Source organism: Rattus norvegicus, chromosome 11 (assembly GCF_021556685.1).
Source record: "Rattus norvegicus strain SHRSP/BbbUtx chromosome 11, alternate assembly SHRSP_T2T, whole genome shotgun sequence".
NCBI lineage: Eukaryota > Metazoa > Chordata > Mammalia > Rodentia > Muridae > Rattus > Rattus norvegicus.
Window position 1 is genome coordinate 54,044,175 of NC_141544.1, and position 17,281 is coordinate 54,061,455.

General features: G+C 37.4%; 1 protein-coding gene across 1 annotated transcript in view; it reads left to right on the forward strand.

The window, feature by feature from the left end:
* Positions 1-17,281, forward strand: part of Epha6 (Eph receptor A6) — a 962,116-nt gene that overhangs the window by 618,861 nt on the left and 325,974 nt on the right. The window contains 1 exon segment of the mRNA NM_001419529.1: positions 2,818-2,943. Within this exon segment, the coding sequence (NP_001406458.1) occupies positions 2,818-2,943 (126 nt within the window).

Consider the following 17,281-nt stretch of genomic DNA (forward strand, 5'->3'; position numbering starts at 1 on the left):
AGGCATTACTGCTTTACGTCATCATGGCTTACTTGTTAAAATCGCATGAGAGTTAGAAATAGCATATTTATCTGTATTTAAGGAGTATTTTCAACATGACCATACATATAATTAGCTGACACTAATTCTCTGGCAGAATCAGGGATTAAATATTAATTGTAACTCTGATTAAGTTATCAGTAGAGCATAGAAGTTATGAACATATGAATACAACATAAAGATACAAGCTATCTCTTCTTTCTCCTATTTAAATTGTGACAAGTCATGATAAAACATTTCAGAGTCCATGTCAGGCCCCCCTACATTTGGAAATGTACTTTTCTGGTTCTATTTTTTTGAATGCTAATTTTCTCATGTGTGCATATCAAAACACCAAGAAGGCATAGGGAAAAGGCAATAAATGAAGACAGCAAGCATATAATAATTAACAAAGCAAATTATAGCTACTAATGAACATCTTATTGCCTCCTCTAAATTTGCTTTCTTACTTTTTGTTTTGTTTTTTTTTAACTAAAGATTTTCCTGTAAGAGCGTGAGACTAAAAGTACTACTTAACTATGAATTAGTATGGCTTTTAATTTGTGAGAACAAAAAATCAACTATCATTCACTCATTTTATATTATGTGTTAGTTATTTTGAATCTCTGTAACAAAACAATGGACAGAAATACCTTATAAATTAAAAATTTATTTTGCTCCTGGTCTCAGAGGTCTCAGCATAAAGGCTATGATGGAGCAAGTATGTTCAACTCATGGCAGAAAGAAAAAAAAAGCAGAATGTACAGTGAAGGACAGCCTATACTGTGGATTGTCATGCTTTTCTCCATTACCTCATCCACAAACTAGCTTATGCAATTGCTCTACCAAGATATGAAGAAGTCTTCTCCCTTATGACTACTACCTTAGATCACCTATATAGAAGCACCCAAAGAAGACCTTTATTAACCCCCAAAGCATTTCTCTATTAAAGTTGTCATTCTAAATTAACCATCATGAGTCTACCTTCCATCAACTTGATGTCTAAACATGCCTCCTTAAACCAAAGCATTCTACCCCTCGCCCCAAACCATTTTGTGTGCAACTTACAATATCAGATACATTGATTCCATTTCCCAGAACCCACTCATTAAAGTCTTAATAACTCAACAATCCTGAAAAGTCCAAAGTCTCCAGTAAGAACAGAGTCACAGGAAGCAGATAGAGTGATGTAATTACACGTATTCCAAAAGCCAGAAATAGGGAACACCAAATAATGTTTGGACCAGAACAAGAAAAAATATAACAGGGTAAATATTCAATCAGATAGCATTATATCTAGCAGCCAGTTCATGTAGAATGGCATAAGTTTCAAAGGACTTGGGCATTACCTCCTCCTAGCTAGTTGTAGCATACTTGACGATGTACCTGGGCTGGCTCTATTTGCTGCTATAGTCTTTTTCAATAGGTATTTCATATTTCAATAGTATTTTCATGTTTCATATTTCAGAATCCCTGGCTTCCTGGGATCTCTATTCCACCTTTAGCTTTGCTTTCCTAACTTCATACATTATCTTATCGGGGCTTAGCCCAGTAATACCAAATCTACACATTTTCAGGACCTCCTGGATTTCTTTGAAAGTTGAGTGGAAGTCTCCATAAGCCTACCCATGATCCTCCTAATTTTATCATTACAACACTAGAATTAGTGAAACAAATGCTATAATCTTTTGCCTGTTAGAACCACAAGTATAGAGCCCTCTTAGAGTCTAGATGACCAAGGAAAAATGAAATGAATTTTAAGGAAACAAATGGTCCTAGGTTAGTAGTATATGCCGTTGCATCTTTTCTCTTAGAAAGCTCTTGGGTGACATGGGTAGAAACCTGCTTATTCCTGAAATATTCTCATGGCATAGCTTATTGTTCCAAAGCAGAGTACATAGCTTCTTCTTGCTGGTTCTAATCTCTCCAACAAGTCACATCCTCCTTTTCCATAACTTTAAACTTATTTCTCTCTGATCAAATTGTGAGATATTTTTTCAAAGCCCTCTATTCTGTTTTGTAAATCACAATCCTCATGTAACTGCAGCTAAATGTAGTCACCAAAACTGTGTCAGAGCCTTACTGGGCTACTGGAAATTTCTTCCACCATATTCTTCTTCAGTGACCTTTACATTTAGCCTTCCACCAGGACATGGACAAAAGGGAAAATTCTTTGTCAGAATGTAACACTAATATCCTCTAGTCAGATTTCCAGTAGAGTTCTTATTCCTATAAGAAATTCTATAAATACAGTCTTTACTCTTGGCAATACCACCTGTATTCTATTCTTCTGACCTCTCTCCAGAATTACCATTAGCTTCTTCTTACAGCATCTCAAGCCTCTGTTGCCAGAATTTTTTCAGAGCCTTTTATAAACCATTTCCAAAGTTTTTGAACCTCATGGTCCAGTTTAGTCACTGTAGTGTTCCCATTTCTTTACATTAGATTGCTTTGGGAGGAAAGATTTATTTCAAGCTCATTCCTTTCAAAGGATCCTGTCTGTGGTTACCTAAGTCTATACTTCTGCTTATACTAAGATAACATATCCTGGAGGTAGGATCACGTGCTACCAAGGCTGTTCAACTCATAGCAATCAAAAAGCAAAGCAAGAGGAAGAATTTATGCACTGGGAATCTCTGTTTTTCCCTTTTTGTGCAGGCATCAACCTGGGGGGAAAAGAAAGAACATTAAATCATAAGCATGTAACTACCTTAGTATGTCACTTCTCCTTTACATGGTCACAAGATACATGTCTGCTGAAATATTATTAAATTATAGCAATCTCATATTTTGTTGCAGTGCGCTTCCCAGGAATCAAAACCTACATTGATCCAGATACTTATGAAGACCCATCTCTAGCTGTCCACGAATTTGCAAAAGAGATTGACCCTTCAAGAATTCGCATTGAGAGAGTGATTGGAGCAGGTAAACAGAAAATCTCCCCTTCTACGTCACAGCTTTGCAATTGGTTCATCAGCATAATATTTTAAATCTTACCATGACGCATCACTGAAAATAATAAGGCGTAAAAGTATTTTCTGATTTTTAGATAGTTTTAAAAGGTAGGTGTTGCCACAGTCAGTTCCCAAATAAGGGGAACACTTGCAAGAGTTGTTCTCACATTCTGTAGTCTGTTTTCATAATGAAGATAAATTACAAAGGAACTAGAGTGCCTCAGGAATTTATTTGGAAAATGCAATTTCAGGAGTTTGTCATGAGGTTATTATAGATTTACTCAAGTCCCAGCGTCTATAGGCTTATACTATAATTAGTGTTCATAAAGATGACCTTGAGGCTATGTAAGACTCAGAGTGTTCTGAAAATCGTTGAAGGTAAAATTTGGTTCAATATCGTTTTAGATCATTTTAATGCAAATTAATAATACTTCCTATGTGCAAATCTCTAGTACCTAGAACTTTTCATTACTCAGCTATTCTGGTTTTAAAAAATTATGGTGAGGTACACCCACAAGAATTTATGGTGTGTATTAGCTAGGAGAAACTATGCTAATATAAAGGGCCTTGAGAATAAAAATTAATTCCTCTCTTAAGGCAGCCTAGGGTGTTGCAGAAGAGCTTTCTTTCAGCAGTGAGGTTCCATTCTCCCATGTTGCTCCTTCTCCTAGCATGCCTTCTTCTACATCGTGAAGGTTCACTTTCCAACGCATCTGCCTTTCAGCTTGAAGGAGGAAGAAGAGTTTAATATACCTGTCTTTGTGTTGGATACAATAGTCATTGCAAACACATTGACTTGCCTGTCAAATCTAATCGTATGAACACACTGAAACTTGGGAAATACAAACACTGATAAAAAGCAAATGGTATAAGAGATCTTAGGCATCCTCTGTGCAGTCGTTAGTCATAAGTCTTCTATGTGTGTAATCCTGTGGAGAAGGCAGAGTAAGCCATGGCATGATTATTCTGGCAAGTGGTGTCTTCTCATAGACCATAAGAAAGCAGCAGATTGTAGCTCACTCCTTTCAAAGCCCTCCAACGTAGCAGGCTATATAGTTTTCCAGGTGCAATGTATGATGATAACAGTGAGGAAGAAGGTCCCTTGTTAAAAAAATTACTGCAAGCTTTAAGATGGTAGCAATATTGTTTGAAACACACCACCAACTTCTAAACTCCAGCTCTACCTATATTACTGCACAGCACATTTCAGGAGTAGTCTTGTTTCCCAGGGTCATTGAACACTTGCATTACCCCAGGAACATGGGCTACTTAGAAAGGAGTTTTCCTGAATGCACTTCATTCCTCAGTCACAGAGAGACATCAGGTCTCCTGCATGACCAGGTTTCCCTTTGAAAACTGCCATAAGGGTCTCACACACTGCACAGTGATGTTCTCATTGAAAAGACATCCCTATCAGAAAGAAGAAGGGCTGAGCAAACAGTTGAATTCTTTGTTATCTTTTGCTGAATACACAACAAGACAAGCCCAAGTCAACAAGCATAATTGAAGTGTGTATTCTATTCAGTTACAGAGTTTTTGTTTGCTTTTTTGTTCTTCTAATCAGTTGCACAATCTGGGAGAAAAGAGGCTTAAGGCATTCCGGTCAGCTTTCCTCTTGTGTTGCACATGAAATAGTATTTATTGACTTTAGGTTTTTGTTTTGTTTATTATCATTATTATTATCATTCTCTGTGTGTCTGTAGGTGTAGGTTCGTGCACACAAACACACACACACACACACACACACACACATACACACACGAGCAGGTGCATACGTGCCGTAGCATGCATATGGAAGTCAGAGGACAACCTTCAATAATTGACTTACTCCTTCCACCCTGCTGAAGCCTACTCTCCAGTGTTTCTCCCACCCTGTGTGCTTGAGGATACCTGCCCTTCTAACTTCTCACCTAATTTCCATCCTCTGTCTCCTATCTGGACGCTGGGGATGCTGGGATGACAGATGTGCAAAACCACATCCATCTTTTTGTATGGGGATTTGGGTACTAACCTGGGTCTTCAGACTGTGCTACTGGTTGAGTGATCACACCAGCCCACTATAACCTTTAATGCCACATTACTTAATACTCTCAAGATAAAACAGAAGTGTGTTTGAATCTTAGTCTTCTGTGTATAAACTAAATGCCAATGTATGAAATCATTATATTGAGACCTAAAATCAAGTATCTAAAGTAAAAGTGATATGAAGAATTTCAACTCTCAGTTTGGAGCTTCTGTGTTTGAATCAAACTATATTTTTTTCCTCTCAAAAGGATAACAGCAAAAACTACCGAACTGAGAATAGGATCCCCTTGTGGGGAATTAGAGGAAGTATTGAAAAAATTGAAGGAGCTTGCAACCCCATAAAAACAGCAATGCCAACCAAGCAGAGCTTCCAGGGACTAAACCACTACTGAAAGACTATACATGGGCTGACCCAGGGCTCCAACTGCATATGTAGCAGAGAATAGCCATGTTGGGACACCAGCGGAAGGGGAAGCCTTTGGTCTTGCCAAGGTTGAACCCCCAGTGCAGGGAAGTGGGGGGGGGCAGTAAGAGGGATATATAATGTATGAGGAGGGGAGGGAATGGGGGCTGATGGACAGGAAACCGTGAAGAGAAATAACCTTTGAAATGTAAGTAGAGAAATGTATCTAATGAAAAAATTTAAAAAAATAACAGATACAATAACTACTGTAAAGACTTTCTCAATACCATATTTCACTTGCTTTATCTGAACTCCTCATGTAGCAAGTACAGAGTTTTTAAAAATTTGTAGTTTCTTTTCTATGTCTCCTCTTCTGGTCCTTCTTCTCTTTCTCTTCCTCTTTTCCTCCTCTCCCTGACTCATCTTTATTTAGTTTCAAGTTCCATACAATATGTCGAGCATCTCTGTACTATTTGTCTTTAGAAATATAGAAGTAAGTGCTTTGTGATACCATACTCCTACATCTTAATGTTCCTCTTTGTGTCCCTATTCAGTTCTAATCCCTTTAGGTCATGTTTCTAAATAGGTTTGTGTCAGGAAACACTGTTGTCCGGGTGTGGTCACAGTCAGTATAGAGAATGCACTATTAAATGTAGGCTTAAGAAAACTGTAGCACCTTTCCTTACCTATGGCGAGGGTCCTGGCCAACACTGCCATAAGAAAACATGGCTTAAATACAAAAATGCATGGCACTTTATTAAATTAAAAATGGTAGAAAAACCTTCAGAAATAATGGCTCCAAGATACAAGGAGTGTTATCCATGTATATGCTTTGAATGGTAACAGTAGATATTGCTTGCATATGTGTGGTCTTATAAAAGAGACTAAATGTGAATCCCACCATGGTTGTCTTTTTACCTCAATGTTGCTTTCCCTCTGGTAGATTGGAGGCCGAGACTTTTGGAACTGAGACAGTGGAAAAGAGTATCTAATAATATACTCTCAGGCAGTGCAGAGCAAAGAATGTTTACATGTCCAACTCTTACACAGAAAGACATAGGAAGATACAAGCAATAAACCTAGTTTGTATGATTTGCTTTGGAAGAGAGAAATGGAAGAGGAACATTTTTATATTTTGTGAAATGTTCCAGAGAAAAAATAATAGGAAAAAGACTATAGGAAATAGTAGAAGAGACTCTGATGGAGAGACGTCTCCAGGATAATGGCAGATGAACGTGCTATACAATGATGAAAATTCTTCTAAACCTTAAAATAAATTATTAATATGGTATATATCCACCAAATATTATACAGTAAACTTCCTTGGTTTAATCCTATCATGTTTCCCTCCACATGCCCCTATCATTTCCCATTAGCGTCTAATAATTTTTTTTGCTGTAGCAGAGTGAACCAATAAACTTCTTTGGAAATGTAAGCTAAATTACATAAGTGGTTGAGTGAGACAGAGGTGAATTTGCATAGCTATGGATGACAGAGGTCAGAGACCATCACGTGAGAAATGTCAGGTGAATGGTATCCAGGCTGGAGGAAGGCCCTAGTGGTGGGGACACAGCACATAGCCTCACAATTCACTGCTGGGGGAAAAAATCTCTAAGACCTACGTGTATTTTTCACCAAGAAATAGTCATGAATTATTTCAAGTTCCTCATTGGTAGAGGCAGACCATTAAGTGCTTCTTAAGTGAGTAATAACAAAGGAATATAAACATGGCTGCATTAATGTTCTTCGGGGGGTGGAGGGGGAGAGAACATGGCAAAAATGGCATCGCATTTGACCCAGAAGATTACATAATCCTTTGGCTGAATCATGTTTACTAGGTGGCTGGCACTTACAGTAGACATTGTGCTAATTACTGCTTCCACACAAAGTCTTTATTCTGATTGGAGCTATGTGTATCTTACATGTCTTCCATAATCATTGTCCTGGAATTTTCATCTTCATGACCAAACATTATAGAATGAAGAACGTAATTGGCCAGTATGAATGAGTATGTGTATGTGTGCACACTGTAAATCTTACTGGTTTTCTGAGTTTCCTGAGACAGCTTTTATTTCACTATTCTACTTTGTAGAGGAGTCTTATCCTTGTTTATCATTTCAGGCCCAAATTTTCACAAAAACACAAATTTCCATTTAAATGAAGTGAGCAGCTTTGTTGCACAGGAGACAATCTGATCATTTATCTCCTTTGACTATTTTTTGCATCATAAAATGAAATACTACAGGTAAAAGACTATAAAACAGAAATTCTAGGCTAAAAAGTCAAGTCAGATTAAGGTTGAGTCATTACTGCACACATATCTTGAGATAATGAAAAAGTCTGGTAAACTGAAATTTAATCATTGTGAGGAAAAAAGGTCAATGGAAGCCTACCTCTTTTGGGGGACAGAAAAACTTGCACCATTATGAGAAAGCCTTTCTGAATGGAATACCTGTAGTTTTGAAACATTATTCCATTGAAAAATATCATTCTGTGTCTCTAAGCCCATAGGGCATCCTTCTTAGATATGACCTTCTCTCTTTCCCTAGTCACAGTGACAATGCCATATCTTCCTGTCATTCACATTCTATCCCTTTATCTATACAAAACTCATTATTGCCTCTGCTATCAGACTCTTCTTCTGGCTTAGTGTCACTGTGTTTCTCTATTCCTAAAGAAAGTCAGAAGTTTTAAATGTTAGCTTCTCAGCAGTCAGCTGTACACAGGGAAAAGAAAGTTGAAAGGACAAGCAGAGGAAATGAGACATAGTGCCCCAACACTAACTCATTCTCAATAATGTTCAAGGGCATCCTGCCCTTCATGCTGGACAAGCCTAGAGGCTGACTTTCACCCTGTCTTAATGCCCTTGTCCCCTCTAAAGTTCCACCATGCACCTATTTTTTTCTACTATCAATTTTATTTTATTTTTATTATTTTATTTTCAGAGATCTCTAACTCATGGGCCCATTATTGCATATTACACTTTCTTGTAATAAGAAATAAGAAAGGTAGGAAGTACTACAGTTGTGGTCTCATGGATTACCTTTTACAAGAAGAAACCAGTAATTATAGTGTATGTCCTCCATGTTTAGATGAAAAACTCTTGCACAAAGTCAGGTCTGTGTTTTTAGATTGCGCACCGATTGGTATTCTCAGACATCAGAGTTGGACAAATGTTACACTCATTTTTGACCTTATACAATTATTACCATGCCCTGATTTGGTCAACTTAACAAAATTATGGTAGAGGACACATTGGCATGGTTTTTAAAAACAATTTGTAATAACCAAACAAACCCAACATTGACTTTGATTTGTAAATTTTATGCCTTTCTACATCCAATTTTATATAAAAAAAAGATGGGTTTTCTGTTTTCATAGACAATAAGACATGAGCAAGGGACTCAAACCCAATCAATGTTTGAGTCACAGCTCTCCTGCTAAACTCAGTGACTTGCATCAGTTCAATAATCTTTTAGATATTAGGCTTGTTACCTGTAGAATCATTATCTTGCTGCATTAATGGAAGATTAGAGATGGCAAAGGCCAGACACTTGTAACAATCAAAGCATGGAAACAAGTCATTTCTGTTAGGTTGAAAATGAATTTACTCTTCATGTTTTTTCGATGTCTACAAATATCACTCATTAGGCAATCTCAAAACACCTTCTATTAAAAAAAGCACCATAGACAATTTTAATTTCAGTGCTTTATGTAATGTAATATGTAAGATTTTCAGTTACTGAAAGTTACTAATTGAGATTAAATTTTACTCTTATTGTATACTCATTGCAACCATAACACATTCTCTTTTACTTTTCTTTTTAATTAAAACAAACTTATTCTGAATTTTCTCTGTTATCTTGGAAGAATACAGTTATCCCGTGCTTTATTGTTGCCCCAAAATTAGCAGGATAACTTGGTTTTAACATTGTTTAATTTCAATTCCTTAGTAAATCTATTTTCTAACAATTCAAACCCTTTATAAGTTGAATCTTTTTAAAATATTCAAATTCTCTAAGATACCCAGTATCACTAAACTGTCTAAAATATCTATGTAAATCTACTGTATCAACTTATTTCTGCAGAAAAAATAAATTTATTATCAGAAAGAGGACTATATAGTAATTTGATAGACCTTAAGTAAATTTTATTGGCCTCTCACTTAATATTCTGCATCTTATTTTGGGTCCATTTACTGTAGACTTGTTAGTTTCATAGTCTTAAAAACTGTCTCATCACATTATTCATTTGAAAAAATTCTGAAATAAGCAAACACTGAGTTATCAAACAAATGAAAAATTCAAGAATACAGAGTTATTTGGGGACCATCAAGATAATACCTTTTTAAGTCTCACTATCTTCCACTTCCATCTCCCTACTCTTCTCTCTCTCTCTCTCTCTCTCTCTCTCTCTCTCTCTCTCTTTCTTTCTTTCAAAAATAAGCAAACAAACAAAAAAGAAATAGAAAAAGCACAGGAAACACATATACACCAAAACCCCCACACGGAAAACATGTTATACAAGCAAAAGGCCAGAAAGATTAAAACAAAAGCAAAAGCAAAAGCAAACTAACATGCAATGAAGAAATCTTCAAAAATACCAGTGAGTTTATTTTGTATTGGCTATCTATTGCTAAGCATGAGGCCTACCCTGAAATGTAGTCTCTATACCCAGTGAGGTTTTTCCATTGGAGAAAACTAATTTTCCCTTTGCAAGCATGGCCGTGAAGACATTGGTTAGAGATGGGAACTCATAGCCAATATCTCAGAGCTGAGACTATACTGGCTTCAATCTGTACAGGGACTGTATACTCTGCCAGAGTCTCTGTGAGTTCATATAGCATCAGTCCTGATGTGTATGGAAGACACTGTTTCATGGGCGTCATCCATCACCTTATGCTCTTACAATCTTTCTGTCTTCTCTCCCTGAGCTCTGAGGGGAGATGTGCCATTTAAGACTAAGTGTCCCAAGGTCTCTTATGCTCTCCACATTGTACAACTGTGGCTCTCTCTATTTATTCTCATCTACTACAGGAAAAAAAAACCTTCTCTAAGGATGGCTTAGCAACAGTTGATCTACCAGTAAGAATAGAATGTTATTCAGGGTCAATTTTATTGCTATGTTCCTTTAGCAAAAAAAAAATTGTATTTGTTTTCTTTGGCCTATCTGATCTTAGGTTTTCAGCCACCCAAGTAGTACCAAGGATGGATTCCATCTCATGGAGTGATCTTATATAAGAAATCTGTTAGTTATCCCCACATTCTTTTTACCACTACTGCATAGGAGAGTCACCATTGTAGATCACAGAGTTCTCTGTAAGCATGAAGAGTGCCTTTCAGTACTATGAGCAGTGTAACTGAGAAGGCTTCAGTTCAGCACCAGTTCAACTTTTCTGTCCAATACAAATTTTAGTTCTTCATATTTCTATGGTATGTTATTTATTGGTCTTTAAAAAGTATTGTTCAAAAGAGCCATAAAACTGAAACCAAGAACATTCACTGTCTTCCGGTTATTATAGATTAGGAATCTAGGCATGGCCCTTGCTGCTTCAGGGACGCTGACCAGATTGCAGTGAGGATAGAAGACACAGTGGGTATACATGAAGCTCAGCTAAACAGAACCCACTTCCAAATTCACAAAAGTAGTTGTGGTTAGGAAATAACCAGCTGCGTTTTGTGAAATGGAATGCCTTCATTCTAACCATGTTCTCATTTCAGAATCTTAACCATGTAGTCTTCTCCAATATTGCAGCCAGCTTCATCAAAGCCAACAAGTCTGTCGATAAATGAAGTCACAATATTTTATAAATAATAAAAGAAGGAGCATAATATCAACCTTCCCATACTCTGTTGGCTAGAATACAAGGGGAATCCAACCTTGAAAAGAAAGATTGCATAGTGTATAAACACCAGGTTATAGGGGACCAATATGGCACATCTTACATGTCTGCCTAGAACAAACAATGTATGTTTGGGCATGGTAGTCAAGCTCATCTGTTTCCTCAGAAATACACTTTCTTCTTCTCTCCAGTTTGTGTCAATGCTGAATCTTAGACAGCATGTGATGTTTAAGAGTTTATTCTGAGCCCTGCACTATACATGGACAGCACAGTAGAGCTAGCCCTGGTGGGCTTAGGTGAGACGAGCTGAGGACATGAGATACCCAACCACCACCTGAGGCAATGGGAAGAACTGGCCTTGTACCTCAACAACTGTAGCACTCTGGAGATGGAGAATGGCCATGCCACCTCAACTGGACAGGACAACAGCTAGCCCTGATTACCAAGGCATAGCCCCAAGTGTGTGAGAGCAGGAAAGCTGGCACTATGGTTTGCTGGAGGAGCACTGGGTAAGGTAGCCCGGATAGAACCCCATGGTGATCAAGATGTGGGACAGCTTCTGAGCTGACCAACTCTTGAACCCTAACATTTAACTCATCTCTGAACTGCTTGAGGATGTGAAAGGGCCAGTCCTGCAGATCCAAAGCTGGAGGATCTCCATGACACAGAGTAACAACAGGATATCTGAAACGTGTCCCTAGGAGAATCCAGGATTAATAGTATAGCAGAAGCCAGAGGCCTTGAAACAGACCAATGACTCACAGCAATAAACATTTGTAAATAAAGTTGTGTGAACACAAGTGTATGCTTTCGGACACACTATAACACACTTTAGCTTCCACAAGACGTTTTTTTATGCTTTGAGGGGTGTGTGTGTGTGTGTGTGTGTGTGTGTGTGTGTGTGTGTGTTTTGTGGGGATAGAGATGTTGCAAAGGTAGATATGAAAAGATGAGAAGATGAGTGAGATTGGGGTGTGTGGTGTGAAACTTACAAATAATCAATTAAAAATTAAAACATATACATGTATGCTAAAAAACTCAGAAGATCAGTCTTTGGGAAAGACTAGCAGCATGAAACAGACACACCAGGACTCATCAGACTAATTTACCAAAAAGATCACCTTCTAGAGACCTTCCTCAGAGTTTGGAGGATTCTCCCCACTTTCTTATATCTACGTTCAATTAAGTTTTGTTGTGCTCTGTATCAGAACTGTGAGTATGCTGAAGTCGCCTTCTAGCTGGGACACCCAGGGTTTTAGGTCCTATTTTTACAGTGACTCAGCAATCCAGCAGTCCTTAGATCTAGTGTTCTATTAAAGCCAACAGACATAAAGTGTTGGCCTTCCAAGATGCTTATGAAGGCCTTGTAAAAATAGTTAATATTGTAGATATAACATGTTCCTTATATTTTTCAAAAATTGAAAATAATTTGGTTTGTTTTTCGTAGATGATAGAATTCTTTGGAAATAATGAGATACAAATTGAATGTAGTTTTAACCTTCTGTTTTATAAAATGTGAGGTTGTTCGTACTGTATAATTATTTCATAATGCCATAGAGACCATGTGCATTCTATATTAGTAAGCTATAAGATGTGAATTAAGACTATAAATCTCTTTAAAGGATTTGCTTATGTCAAACTATAGTTTACCCAGCATGAGGCAATTAGTTTATTGCTCCCATAGTGATACTTGTGACCTCAATCTAATTGTCTGTGTACTTAACTAATGGATTTTTGTGGAATTTTTGTCTATCTATGGTATTTGTTACTATGAAACAAGTCATCTCCAAACCCAATCTCTTCAAATAATAATCAATTAGTGTATTTGTAATTCAACAATTTTGGCTTGTTTCTAGAAGAAGCAGGTGTTGGTATTTACTGTTAGTTTAGCCTAAGATCACTTGTAGGGCTGGAAAGCAGTGTGACCTGCAACAAGAATGAGGTTGAGACGTGTTGAGACTCTGAAAATCTCATTCTGAGACCAGAAAGAGAAAATTTGCTTCCTCCCTGCTCTGGGTCTGCATATCCCAGTAAATGTAGCATTATGACCCCCACCTCTGCTGCCCTTAAGTTTGTCATGTAACCTGCAAGCACCTGGCATTTCTTTTCATACAAATGAAGCATTCCCAGCACCTCATCTCTAGCCAATATAATATAAACTCCCCCAAAATAACCCTTACCCACTCCCCAAGGTTTATATAGTTCTTGTTACCCCCAATAAAGAGAAGTGTTTCACTGTAAACCAGCTCTGTAGAAGATCTGGTACACACACTGACTGAGATCTTGTCTAGCTCATCCACCTGGCTAAATTTCATTCCTTTCAGTATAGCCTAGTGTACAACAGTGCCTGAATATCCCAAGGGGACAAGCAGACCCCTACTGATAGTCACTCTTTGATGCAGCCATTGTTGGCTTAGATAGTGCTACTGTCAGATAGCTGGTGTAGAACATCTCAGGAGAGCTAGCTCATCTCCACTTCATTTTATCTCCTGTCCGCTGGACCCTGAGCTATGGTAGTGGTTCTAAGTAGGTAAAGAAAACACTGTGTGGCCACTTGAGGTCTTGGCTCTGAATTCTGACATCAGTGTTCTCACAGGTTAACTTGGCCAAAGAAAATGCAAAGCAATCCAGATTTCATGAGATGATGAGGAAGACTCTGTCTTCTGGAGAGAGAGCAGAGTCATACTATAAATGTGCATATGTGTAGAACTGGGCAGAATTTGATACCATTTACTATAATCTAACACACAATTGCTATATTCTATGTGTATAAAAAATATTCAACATCCTGTAGCCTCTAAGATAACAGACAATGAACTTTTGTTAATATTTTCTCTGACATAATAATTTGTTCTGCAAAATTTATGAATTACATTCAGTTTCCTTATGTTGCAACTACTAGGTAGTCAGCCTGAAGTTAGATACGGTGATGCTTACAAAAACAAACAGGAAATCTATTCAAGCTCAAGAAGAGAATAGAAAATAATATAGAAAGAAAAACTGAAAGGGGCATAAGTATGTATGACATGTGTACAAATTGATATACACATTCAAAGAATATGAGATCCACTGTAGACAGAATGTGATCAGATCTACATGCATCTACATGATGATCAGATCTACAGCATCAAACTGTAGCTGTACAGTATCTATACAAGCTTATATAAGATTATATTATACAAGGTTATATATAATCTTATAACTTCCCACTGCCATTATTCTACATAAAGTAAGGCTGATGCTACCTTATATTCTTCCACATGCCTGAAGGCTTAGAATGCATAAGCCTCATGCAACCTCAGTTTTGTTTTGTTTTGTTTTACTAATTTGTCTGAAATTTTCAACCATTCCTACCTGTCCTAAAGTCTGGATACTTCATCGACATAGTCACCTTCCCCTAAGTTTCTTTTCTGAGACTTTTTTTTTCTTGGTTCTTTTTTTTTTTTCTGGAGCTGGGGACCGAACCCAGGGCCTTGCGCTTCCTAGGCAAGTGCTCTACCACTGAGCTAAATCCCCAACCCCCTCTGAGACTTTTTTGAATGGGACCCAATATTCCCATTTTTTCCCTAATCAATACAGAAGATGCAGACTTAGCATCTTCCCCGCTGAGCCTCCATTAGTGCCAGCAGGGATCCCTATTTGCTTTGGAACAGCTGCCCTGCACTCTTGCTAAGCAGAGCTTCCCACCAGGTTATCCCCAGTGGGCAATCTCAGAGAAGCTGCTATTAAGTCAAGCCCATTTCTACCCTGGGCCAGCTGACTTTATTATGCTCAGTACAACCTTATATGATACTGTATGCCACTCTATAAATATATGTATGGATCACATGTGTTTTCACTCTCTATGTTGAATATAATATATCCATTTGTCTCTGTCAATAATATCCCTAATAAATTCCATAACGTTCCATGTCCTTTTTCACCCCCAATTAGTCCAATTACCGCAACTTTCTTTGTTTTGTTTTGTTTTGGTTTGATTTTGGTTTTCTGACAGTGGGTTTCTCTGTGTGGCCCTGGATGGTCTGGAGCTTGCTTTGTAGACCAGGATGGCCTTGAACTCACAGACCTATACACTAGCCTCTGCCTTCCTGCACCACACCCGACTGCAATTGTTTCTTTTCCTGTCTGAGATGTTTCTGTCTTGACTGTCCACCATGTGACCTTGCAGCTGTCCATAGCTCTCTACTCAGCAGTGATTCCATATTCTCTTGGTCCTTTCTTCATGAGAAAGAATAGGTTTGCATTGTGGGAATTCTGTATCTGACTCATCCTTTATAGCAATCCATCTCAACCTTCCTAGTGCTGTGAACCTTTAACATAGTTCCTTATATTTTGGAGTCTCCAATATAAAATTGTTTTCATTGTTACTTCACAGTTGCAATTTCACTACTGGGATGAACTGTAACATAAATATCTGATATTCACAATATCCGAGAGGCAACCCCCAAAGGAGTTACAACCCACAGGTTGAGAACTGCTGCTCTATAGAATTCCTCCATTGTAAATTATATGAACGAACATTACTTCAACAGCCACACTGAAATCAAATGCCAACATTCAATATGTCCAACCTTTTCTCCTAATTTTTTAGGCATCTTAAGGAAGGAAATGAGTCCGTTTTTCGTTTCATTCGTCTCAAACGAAAACGTCTTTTTGTTTAAGTTTTCACTCCTCACTCCTCAAGCTCGATTCCGTTCCAACAGCAGCTCAGTTAACTTTTGGAAAGATGGAGATAAACACTGTTGAATACAGACTCTCCTCTGTTGCTCTCATGGAGAAATAAAAGAGCTCACAGGTTGGGAGGGCATTTCTGTAAGGACTCTTGGAGGCTACAAACACGTGAGTACTCTTTGTGATCCAACGTAGTGCCTTGTCTAGGCGGAAAAGCTCTGCTCCTGCAGAGTTTTTCCTCACAGTTCCTTCTTTACCTCATCTTATTAGGAATGGCAACATGTCTTTGACATTTAGAATATTAAGTTCTAAAGTCAAAATAGCATTAACATATGTTTTGCAAGAGAATGAAAAAGGGGGCCTTAATAAAAATTACAAGGATCCCTTTCATTTCCACTTTAGACAGCATTGTTCCATATTCATCTGTGCTACCCTATCCAATTTGTGGAAAGAATTTTAACTGATTCTATTTTTGTTTTAATTGTTACTATTACCTTCCATTGGCTCTTATCTCCCGATATTAATATTACCATGGATAATTACTTAGTAAAGTTGTTATCTATGTTATTCTACATCTTAGATATGGTATTTATCTCAGACAGAAGCTTTTGTAGCATTTTCCCATATATATGAATATTACTTTTATAATTAAATATTTTCTCACCATAATCAATATTTGAAGTATAAGGACAACTTTCTAATAATTGTATACATGTGTATAAAACAGTTGAACTTCTGTGTTGGGGTTTCTAATAAGGCAGCTCTTGACCGTCAAGTGACGTCTTTTGCTCATATAGGAAAAATAGGTTTAGTCCTTCCTTTTTTTCAAGCTGGTGAAACATGTGTGTGCCTTTCAGTAAGCCATTTTCTGCAGGATAGGTGTGCCCCCACTGAATTTGGAGGGATAGAGTTATTTCTAGAAAACTGTTGAGAATGTAACATTTAAACTCAACTAGACATAGAGAGTTACAAATACATGCCTAAACATCATGTCATCTTACCTTTACTTAAATAAAACATAAAAGAAACTAATGGATTAAAAAACAGAGCAATCAAGTGTTATTTTAAAAAATGCAAAGAATCAGTTCTTTAATATCTCAAGTAGACTTTTCTGTGAATATGATTGTTGTTTTTTAATAAAATAGAATCACATCTTCTATGACAAATGTCGTACAGCTTTCATTTACTAATGTAAACACGAACACTCTCTGAAATTGTTGTTCATATTCTGCAATGAAGTCTAAAATAATCACCTAATGTATCATCACTTTAAAAGAGAAAAGAGAAATATGAAAACATAGGCATTTCACATCTTTGCTCTTGTAGTGTAACTTGCATAACATCAGATACCCTTAAGGTCCTGAGAAT